Raw genomic sequence first — 11,382 nt, forward strand, 5'->3', positions numbered from 1 at the left:
AGGCTGTACTACTGTGCTATGAACGGTAATGGTAAACAACACAAATGTCAGACTGCGAAATGTAAAATTTGCGATGAGAAATTGAACTCTGACTCTGAGACTGAGGTTCATCAGTACTACATCCAAACGATACCCCCTGAAACAAAACACAATGAAAAAGTGGTGTTTTATGATTTTGAAACCTACGTTGACGAGAACGTTGTTCATGTTCCGTTTTTAGTGTGTACACGAACCTTAGATGGTAAAACGTGGAGCACTCAGGGTACAGATTGTGCCAAAGAGTTTCTACTGCATTTCAGACGACCTTTGTACAAAAATACAGTGTTTATAGCACATAATGCCCGCGGTTTTGACAGCTATCTCCTTATCAAAGCCATGGTCGAACAGGGATTAAAACCCTCTTTGATTATGTAAGGATCAAAAGTAATTTGTATCACCGATATCGATTACAAACAAAGATACATCGACTCTCTATCCTTTTTAACCATGGGTTTAGCTAATTTCCCGAAAGCGCTCGGTTTCAGTGATAAAGTAAAGGGGTACTTTCCTCATGGTTTCAGCTCAGAGGCCCATTTGAGTTATACAGGTGAGTACCCTCCCCCTCAGGCTTACGGTATTGAGACCATGACAACGGAGCAACTAACAGACTTTTACAGTTGGTATGCGACAGTGCGGCACGGCACATTCAACTTCATGAAAGAGGCTCGCCTCTATTGTCAAAATGATGTAGACATTCTCGCTGAGGGTTGCATGCTTTTCAGAAAACAGTATATCTCTGAAACCGCCGTTGACCCCTTCAGCCGTGCGACCATTGCGTCAGCATGCATGAAGGTGTTTCTGACAAACTTTCTACCACCTAAAACATTAGCAATCTCCTCTCCGGACGACTACAGGCGTCAGTTCAAAACATTTTCAAACACCGGTATCCAGTGGTTAGAGTGGTTGTCACACCCCCACGGCATCCCTATCCAACATGCTTTAAATAAGGGGGAAAAACAGCTGGGGCGCTTCTTTGTAGACGGGTATGCTGAGATCGCTGGGGTGAAATATGCCTATGAGTTTCTAGGATGTTTCTATCACGGTTGTTCAATTTGCTATCAAGCGCACGACACCTGTCCTCTGATGGGTCGCCCCTTCGGAGAGTTGCAGACGCGCTGCGAGGAGAAATTACGTGAGTTAGAAGCCACGCACAAGGTAAAACTCATCATCATGCGTGAGCACACGTGGACGATGTTGAAAAAATCTCATCACGGGCTGAAGGAGTTTCTCAAACAATATAAGGCTCCACAGCCATTGTCACCCCGCAAAGCTTTGTACGGAGGGCGTACCTCTGCTATAAAGTTGAGACACACTGCTGCTTCGAACGAGACAATCTCTTATGTAGATGTGACATCTCTCTATCCTTACTGTAACACCAACTTCCCCATCCTCTCAGACCCCCTGAAATAATCTATAAAGATTTCCAAGAACCTCAAAGCTACCTTGGGCTAATCAGGGCAAGGGTCTACCCGCCGAGAGAGTTGTACTTTACAGTCCTGCCCTGTAGAATGACGGGGGCTAAGCTTGTGTTTACCCTTTGCCGAGCATGCGCCAAGCTCAATTTGCAGGTCCGTGTCAGCATAGCGATGATGACAGGGCGTTGACAGGTGTCTGGGTCACTCCTGAATTTAACAAGGCTTTGGAGATGATCGGATAGCTGAAATAATTGAGGTATGGCACTTTGATAGACGCAGTGATTCTATTTTTGTTGAATATATGCACACTTTTCTGAAAGGTAAACAGGAAGCTTTGGGTTACTCATCCGACGCTGTAGATCAGGAAAGCAGAGAAAAGTACATCAGTGACTATCATGCAAACCAAGGGATTTTGCTGGAGGCGGATAAAATCAGACCAAACCCTGCTAAAAGACAAGTGTCTAAATTATGTCTGAACTCCTTCTGGGGTAAGTTCGGGCAGAGATGCAATCAAACACAAACCAAACTAGTCACAGACCCGGAAGAATTCTTTAACCTCATGTTTTCTGAAAAATATAAAGTCAAGTACTTCTCCTTTGTCAGTGACAAAGTGGCTTTGGTTCAGTGGTCTTACGGAGACCGCTGTATCCCGCTACCAAACAAGGTAGATAACGTTTTTATAGCCGCTTTCACCACAGCCTACGGACGTCTGACTTTGTACAGGTATTTGGAACAGTTGCAAGACAGAGTCCTTTACTGCGACACAGACAGCCTCATCTATGTCACAAAAGAGGGAGAGACGCTGCTCAAGCTGGGTAATTACCTGGGAGATTTGACGGATAAGTTAGGGGGAGATAGCATCAAAGAATTTGTGGCGGTGGGTCCAAAAAGTTATGCTTACCAAACTCAAAACAACAAGGTTGTTTTACGCATAAAAGGCATTACGCAGACACACCAATGCTGTGAAATTGTCAACTTTGATAGCGTCAAAGACCTGGTTCAGGATTATGTGCAAAACTCTGATGAGAGGGGAGTCCTTGAAATCCCTCAACACAGTATTGTGCGAGATAAGAAAGGCTTCCTTCTAAAAAACACATCATTCCAAAAAAAGTTCAGAGTTGTATATGATAAAAGATGGCTGCTGAGTCTAGGACATACACTGCCTTTTGGTTATTGAGGAGAAAATGTTTTCAATTGAAGAAATTGACTTTGACCCCATATTGAAAGTGCCTTACAAAATACTATGCAAAAAATAAATATGATAAACTAAACAATTAATTAGCAAAAGAAAATACTACCAAAATCTAATCTGAATAAAGCAAACATCTAAAATAATCAAGCAAACAAAGAAACAATACTACTTAGTAAAACAACAACTAAATACTAATAAATAGATAAATAGCTCCTACACCGTCTATAGCCTACTCCACTGCCTGACCTCCTGCACGAATACTTGCATTATTCCCTTACGATACTTAATGACCACAATCGGTTTTCTTTCTAGACAATACTCTTAACAAAATGCAAGGCGAACGGTATGTAGTCTGCTGTGTGTAATGCTGAAAGCTTGATGCATAGCAAGATATAATAGTTGTGATGACTTGTTGAATAGTTATAGATATCACTGAAAACCCCTTTAGTAATAGCTTTTGTTTGCATGCCTTTAGTGGTAATGTGAAAGTGGGTTGTAATTTGTCTTGGTCACCCAATGAGGTACTACTATTAATCATTATTTTTCCTTTTTCTTCAAGGAAACAGATGTTCTTCTAAGGGACACCCTAGAGGCAGCAAGGTGGTGCAAAAAAGCCAAACATTTACACTGTGTCCCTCCCTAGTGTAATTGGGATAGACAGGGAAGACAACAGGAAAATGCGAAAATGCAAAGTCTGCCTCTTTTGAGGAGCAGTAGTGAAGCCATTTATGAGGAGTTATTAAACCTTGTTTTTGTCTGCAGTGTTAATTGTCTATATTGTTAATTGTGTTATGTTGTTTAGCAAAGATAACATAGAAGTCATCTGAGTCTCTGATCTCTTTACTGGAGCTGGTATAACAAAGCACATTGAGCTTGTCAGTATGTCTATATGGTATAGTCTGTCTCCATTCAATTGCAATAGTCCAACCTAGAAGTAACAAATGCATGGACTAGTTTTTTGGCATCATTCTGAGACAGGATGTGCCTGATTTTTGCAATGTTATATGGATGAAAGAAGGCAATCCTTGAAGTTTGTTTCATGTGGGAGTTAAAGGATAAATCCTGATCAAAGATAACTCCAAGTTTCCTTACGTTGGTGCTGGAGGCCAGGGAAATGCCATCTAAAGCAACTATGTCTTTAGATAATGTGTCTCGGAAGTGTTTGGGACCAAGTACAATAACTTCAGTTTTGTCAGAGTTTAACATCAGAAAATTGCAGGTCATCCAGGTATTTATGTCCTGAAGTTTAGCTAACTGGTTAGTTTCATCTGGCTTGAGCAATAGATATAATTGGGTATCATCCGCATAACAATGAAAGTTTATAGAGTGTTTCCTGATAATATTGCCTAGAGGAAGCTTATATAAGGTGAATAGAATCGGTCCAAGCACAGAACCTTGTGGACTAACTTGGGCGTGCATGGAGGAGTCACTATTAACATGTACAAACTGAGATCGATCTGATACATAAGATTTAAACCAGCTTAGTGCGGTTCCTGTAATGCCAATTACATGTTCCAGTCTCTGTAATAGGATATGATCAGAATCAGAAATACTTTATTGATCCCCGAGGGAAACTCTTTTGTTACAGCAGCTCACTAACATGTCAGTGCACTGGCCAGCATCCTCCTCCCTGACACCACCGCCAGAGAGTCCAGCTCTACCCCCACAATGTCACTGGTCTTACGGATCAGTTTGTTGAGTCTGTTAGAGAAGAGCTGTATGCGTCCTTAACGTTAGCATACAGCAGGTCCAGTGTCCTCTCCTCTCTAGTAGGACAACTCACATACTAGGTGAAAATAGTCAGTGTTGTTGAAACACTGACATGGTTGAAGTCACCCGAGATTAATATAAGTGCACTCGGGTGTTGAGTCTGGAGTTGTGCTATGGCAGTGTGAATGGCGTTGCACGCCGATGCTGGGTTAGCAGAGGGGGGGATGTAAACAGCCACAACAATGGCATGTGAGAATTCACGAAAATCCTCAAATAAACTATTGTTATTTAGAAAGTCACACAACTGATTGCCGACTGCTTTCTCAAGGATCTTAGAGAGAAAGGGAAGGTTAGATATAGGTCTATAGTTGGCTAAAACCCCTGGATCAAGAGTGGGCTTTTTAAGAAGCAGTTTAATTACAGCTACTTTATAGGATTGTGGTACATAGTCTGTTAATGAAGACAGATTGATCATATCCAGTAAAGAAGCGTTAAGGGTAAAACGTCTTTAAGCAACCTAGTTGGAATGGGGTCTAAGAGACAGGTTGATGGCTTAGATGAATTAATCGTTGAAGTTAGTTGAAGAAGGTCGATAGGAGCAAAGCAGTCAAAATATATATCAGGTGTTACAGCTGTTTCTATAGTTCCTGAGTTTGAAGATAAAGGGGGTGGCTGTCTCACATTCATTAAAGATAATTTAGCATACAGAAGAATACATCCTTCAGGTGGACATGAATGCACAATTATTGAGGTATACAGAACACAAGGCTCAATCAAAATAATTAATTATTACAATCCATGTCATACTTAACAGCAGCAGTGTTTGCGGAAAAACCGGGAGACAAAAGTCAAAGAGAAGTTTAGTGCGGTGATTTCAAAGCAATAGTTTATGGGGAAGTGATCATTCTGATTAGAATGGTACAGTGATTGAAGAAGTGATAGATACCAGAAATCTTGTTTGTATAAACAATGGTAAAGGAACAAGATTAGATATAAATAGGATTAAGATGTCATGTATTGATTTAAAATTGGTTTCTGCAAATATGGCTAGTCTGTGTGAATGGAAAATATGCAACGATAACATAGGTAGTGACCATTTTCTCATTATATGTAATATAAATATAGATAGACGTACCCAAGAAAGTTCTCCTATATATAGATGGTGCTTTAAAAAGGCTCAATGGGACAAATTTAAAGAATGCTGCAGGGAATTAACTAGTAACATTAAAATGAATGGACATGTAGATGAATGTGCTAGTGAAATTATGTATATGATAATTGAAGTTGCCTCAAAAATGATACCTAAAACTATCATGGACAGACAGGGAGGAGACACCGATATGGAGACAGATGATAGTTTATAGGATTACAACCAGATACGACAGGTGTGCAGGTATGAATATGGGGGAGTCTGTTAGAGGGAAAGCTTGCTGGAGAGGGAGATCGCTGGAGAAAGGAATAGGCATAATGCCGAGCAGCATGGGGAGTCCTAGTTACAAACGAGGTCGGACACTGGCTGAGGTGAGTGCAGGGCTTTTATGCAGGCTGTGGGGGCTTATGGGGAGCAGGAGTGTGATAGGGAGCAGGTGTGCTTGATTAGCAGAGCCTGGCGTATCCGTGACAGTACCCCCCCATTCCACGACCAGCTCCCGAGGGCCGAAAAACCCTGCCGACGTGGTGGAGGACGACCACCACGGGGAGCGGGTTGATCCGGGTGGAGCTGGGAGAAGCGGCAAAGGCAGAAGCCCTCTGGAAGCCGACGGCGAAGGCGGGTGCCCTCTGGAGGCCGGCGCAACAGATCAGGAGCCGGCGACGAGGCAGCAGGACGGAATGATGGGTAGAGGAGCGGGCTGGACCAGTGATGTCCAGGAGTCACTCCATCTGAGAAGAAGGGTATGGTTGCTGCTGTGACAGAGGCGATGGTTCAGCGGCTTGCTGCGACCCAGCAGTCAGTCCCATGGCGTGCTGCGATCCAACCGGAAGAGGAGGCGGTTGCAATCTAGCATCGGCTAGGGATTGGTGCTGCTGCGATCCAGCCAGGAATACAGGCGGTTGTGATCCAGCATCGGCTAGGGATTGGTGCTGCTGCGATCCAACCGGGAATGGAGTCGACTGCGATCCAGCAGGGAGTCCAGGGAGCTGCTGCGATCCAGCCAGGAGTCTGGGAGCAGGATGCTGCTGCGAACCGGCAGGGAGTCCAGGGAACTGCTGCAATCCAGCCAGGAAAGGAGTCGACTGCGATCCAGCAGTGGGTCCGGGAGCGAGGAGCTGCTGCAAACCGGCAGGGAGTCTGGGAGCGAGGAGCTGCTCCCATCCAATCTGGTGACTGCGTGGACCACCTCGAGCCAGACAGATGCCCCGATATGAATTTGGCACTGTGGGTGTCTAGCGTCGATGGATATAGCCACAGAACACCGTTGTCATCCAACACCGAATCAAAAAAGGGCGCCAGTCTGGCCCTTGGCATGGTGAAGTGGGAGTTGATGGAGAGACTACTGGAATGCTGGTCGAGTTCTTCGGTACTGGTCCGACCTTCTGTTACGGACAGACAGGCAGGAGACACCGATATGGAGACAGATGATAGTTTATTGGATTGCAGCCAGATACGACAGGTGTGCAGGTATGAAGATGGGGGAGTCTGTAGAGGGAAGGCTTGCTGGAGAGGAAGATCGCTGGAGAGGGGAATTGCTGGAAAGGGAGATCGCTGGAGAAGGGAATCACTGGAGAAAGGCATAGGCGTAATGCCGAGTAGCATGAGGAGTCATAGTTACAAACGAGGTCGGACACTGGCTGAGCTGAGTGCAAGGGTTTTATGCAGACTATGATTGGGAGCTAATGGGGAGCAGGAGTGTGATAGGGAGCAGGTTATGATTAGTAGATAGTGGAGCCTGGCGTATCCGTGACAAAAACTGTGATAAGACAGGGAATAAGAGAATCATGCCATGGTGGAATGATGAGTTTAGCTTGGCTATTAAAGAAAGAAATAGTGCTTTCAGAAACAACATGAAGGAAGAGATAGAGAGATGTGGGTCATGTATGGAATATGGTTAAAAGACGAGTGGGAGAAGGATAAGCAATAAAACATCAGTACTTGCAGATGGAGACAAATTAGCAATAACAGAAAAGCCAACCTCGTAGGAAGAGTATTTGCCAGTGTTCACAGTGGAAATCACCTTACTGATACATACATACATAAACAAAGGAAAGAAGAAGTCCTAAAAGATAATGAAAAGGTGCTTGGTAAAAAGGTAGAAATCAGCCCAGCTTTGGATATGGAATTTACCTTGAGGGAAATGAGAAGGGCATTAAAGGGCAGTAGATATTCTGCTCTGGGACAAGATCAGTTGAGTTATGCTATGTTCAGTCAATTACCAGAGGGAGCATTAGAAATAGTGTTGAATTTTTTCTATAAGATATGGACGGAAGGAAGACTACTTAGTATGTGGAAGATAAATAACTTGGTCTATGGATTGATGAAAAATACACATGGAAGAATCATATTGAAAATATTGAGACCAAATATAAAAGTGTTAAATTTAATGAGGTGTGGGGTCGGAATTGAATAGGGAGCTGACAAAGAAGCTGTGGTAGTTTAAGGTTTTTCATTTCCTGTTTTATTGTGTAGTATTCTCCTTCCCTTGTGTGTCTTTGTTTTCCCTCCAGTTTTGATTGTTGTCTCACCTCCCCTAGGGTATTTAGTCTGGGTCTCCTTCTTTGTTAAGTGTTGGTTCATTGTTGTAATGTATGGTGTGATTCCTGCCTGGTGTGATTACTGCCTTGAGTTTTGTTCCTGACCTTTTGTGTGTGTCACTGTTTGGTGCACCTTTTGTGGTACCTGGTTCCTGTGCCCAGTTCCCCAGCATTCTTACCGTGAGTTTGTATTGGATTCTTTGTCTCCCTTGGACCTTGGCTGGATCCTGGATTTTTGTAATTTGCCTGCTCCCTAGTGAACTGCTTGCCACCTTGGACTCACTCCCCTGCTTCCACCACTGCCCGCTGGTAACCTATTTGCCTTTTGTCTGTTCATAACCTGTCTGCCTAACGGTCTGCCTGTACTTGCCTGTAAACCACGTCACCCCCATTAAACACAATAGCCATCCGGCTACTTCACCTCATACCGCTTCCTGGTCATCTGCCTTTGGCTCCACATACCACTACACAGCACAGCTTACGGCAGAAGCATTATTACACATATACAGGGATTTGATGAGAGCTACTTTAGATTATGGTTGCATGGTGTATGTAGCAGTAGCAAAAACTCACCTAGAAAAACTTGTCAGGATACAATACAGAGCACTAAGTCTTAGTTTAGGAGCAGTTAAAACCATGCCCATTAATGCATGACTCGTTGAATCCAGTGAACTTCAATTACATTTGAGCTAAGTTATCACTAACATATTGGATAAGAATACAGGGAGGAGGAGATGGGAATTTAGTGTCAACTGTTCTGCAGAATTGTTGGGAATACACAACATTTTCTGGTAAAGGTTTTGGCTGAGACATTAACAAGAAAGTGGAACAGTACAAATTAGTAGAAAAGGTTTCAGTCGTAGTCATCTGGACACTGTTTTCACTGTTGGACACTGTTGTGGCAATATCCATGGGGAATTGCTGCTACAGTACGAATAACTGCTGGACTGTGTTGTATAGTATCTAATCTGTACTTCAAAACAAGACGGTGTAGTCCCTCATTCGTCCAGGAGTGGAAAATGAGAACTCTGAGTTCTCAGACCATTTTCACAATTGAGAATGACTTCCGGATAGGAGGCGAAACGTCTTGATTCTGAAAACAGTGTCCAGATGACTACGACTGAAACCTTTTCTACGATGGAACACTCCTGGACGAATGAGGGACTACACCGTCTTGTTTTGAAGTACAAATTAGATACTACAACACAGTCCAGCAGTTATTCGTACAGTAGCAGCATTTCCCCATGGATATTGCCACAACCCAAAGTAAATCTTCAAATATTAAAGAGGAGAGAGTGGATAGAGAGGCATAATAACATTGGGTGCATGTTTCAAGAGTACTTGAGGAAAAGTTACTATAATTATCTTAATATTTTTACAGATGGAACACTCAAATAACGAACATGTAGGGGTGGGTATATACATCCCAGAATTTGACAAAGGAATTGTTAAGAGAATCTCAAACAGGTTATCAGCAGAACTGACAGCAATAATCATCAGTCTTCAGTGGATAGAGAAGGTTAAACCGATTAAAGTGGTGATATGCTCAGATTCTGCTGCTGCAATACAAAGCATACAGGAGATATCAGGAGAAACCATTCGAGAGGATCTTTTAATTGAGGTTTATATGAGCTTACTGAATGTACAGCAACTAGGAATAGATGTTAATTTCTATTGGTTACCAGCACATGTTGGGATAGAGGGAAATGAGATTGCAGATAAACTTGCTAAAAATGCACTAAACAAAAATGATAATGACATTTTAGAAATTTGTTTTTGGAGATCAGAAGCAAAATCACTAACTTATCAGGGAATAATGACAATAAGGGTAGAGAATAGGTTACTACAAAAATCTGTCAAAGTCAGAAATAATCAAGGTAAATATAGGAAAGATGATGTTATGTTTTCTAGGCTAAGATTAGGAGGACTCAATGCTACCTTGTATACCATGAAAACGTCAGTGTCATATAAATGTGACACTTGTAATTGCAAGGAAACTGTTGAAAATTTGCTGATGGGATGTAGGAAGTTCAGTGTAGAAAGAGAAAGACTAAAGGGCAGAGTGGTAGAGATGGGCAGGGAGTGGAGCATCAAAGGTCTGTCAGAGACGGGATAAACAGCTACATGTTTGAAAGGTTTTATTCAAATATTTAAAAGAAACAGGTATAATATCTAGAATATAAATTATTTATAAAGTGTTTTTGTTGTTTGTTTTTTAAATCAGTTTCATTTATTTTGTTATTTTTGGGTTGTTGTTATTTTCCGTTTATTAGTTTTTGGTTAGTCATGATGTTACACACTCCGATACAGCAGGTGGCGGCATGCACCTTTAACGTAGGTTTGTAGCCCCCCAGTAAAATCAAAGAAGAAGAAGGTGGTGGTGGGTGGGGTGGGGTGCTCAGAGACGGAGGGACGGACGGAAGAGTTGGGTGTTGCCTAGTTCTTCTCGCTGAAGTCAGGTTTTCCAGTCGAGATTCAGCTCGTTACACGCCGCCTGGCCTGCCGCTGTCGCCGTGCTGTGAACTCTGCGTCGAATATATTTGTCTTACGAACCACTATGGGAGTCGAAGGTTGCACCAAATGCATCAAGTACATGCTCTTCTTCTTCAACTTCATCTTCTGGGTAAGCAGCCTTGTTTTTTTACACATTGTGTGTTCACGCAGCAACACCTCCTCTCTGTCATTAGCGGTTATGGTTTGTTAAGGCTGCCAGCCCGTCATGAATGAACGATGCTGGATAAATAAAACATCGACGTTACATCTCACAGATTAAATGATATATATAACGTTATAGCCTACCTGACGTTACTGAATAACGTTACTGAAATTTTACAGCTTTTTCACCAACAGGGGAGATTGTGGCGAAATTGGGGTAACCAAATAGATTGCTAGAAAGGCTTGTGTGGTTGATTACGTAAGTACACATTCATGGCGTGGTGAATATTATAGTAAATATACAGCAAAACACATGCCAGAGTAGAGTCACCTCAGAAGGCAGCATAAAAAGTAACGGAGAAAATAGCGTTTTAGCCCCACAATTACAAGTCCACTAGATAGTTTTAGTTTCTTGTGACATAAAACACATGGTTCAACAGTTTTTTTAATCAAGTTTTAGATCACTGACAGGAGCTCAAATACAATATGGGCTAATGATAATTTGGCAAAATATTTAGTTGGTAAGTCTGCTGTGAAGCCCTAGCTGTTGGACGGTTGTGGAGACTGACTTGCTTGGATAATGGCTTTGTTAGGATTACATCCTCCACCCAATTGGTGTGTGTGTGTGTGCTCGTGTGTGGAGGGGGGACTCATGGTGGTTTCCATTTGGTGAGTCAAGAC

The 11,382-nt window shown here is 42.7% G+C and overlaps 1 protein-coding gene across 1 annotated transcript in view; it reads left to right on the forward strand.

Moving 5' to 3' along the window:
- The first annotated feature begins 10,439 nt into the window (after positions 1–10,439).
- LOC122872318 (CD81 antigen-like) overlaps positions 10,440–11,382 on the forward strand; it is a 46,545-nt gene continuing 45,602 nt past the window's right edge. The window contains exon 1 of the mRNA XM_044188440.1: positions 10,440–10,669. Coding sequence (XP_044044375.1) covers positions 10,604–10,669 — 66 coding nt within the window. The 5' untranslated portion in view covers positions 10,440–10,603. The remainder of the gene's footprint in view (positions 10,670–11,382) is intronic.

The sequence above is a fragment of the Siniperca chuatsi genome, linkage group LG1, assembly GCF_020085105.1.
Source record: "Siniperca chuatsi isolate FFG_IHB_CAS linkage group LG1, ASM2008510v1, whole genome shotgun sequence".
Taxonomy (NCBI): Eukaryota; Metazoa; Chordata; class Actinopteri; order Centrarchiformes; family Sinipercidae; genus Siniperca; species Siniperca chuatsi.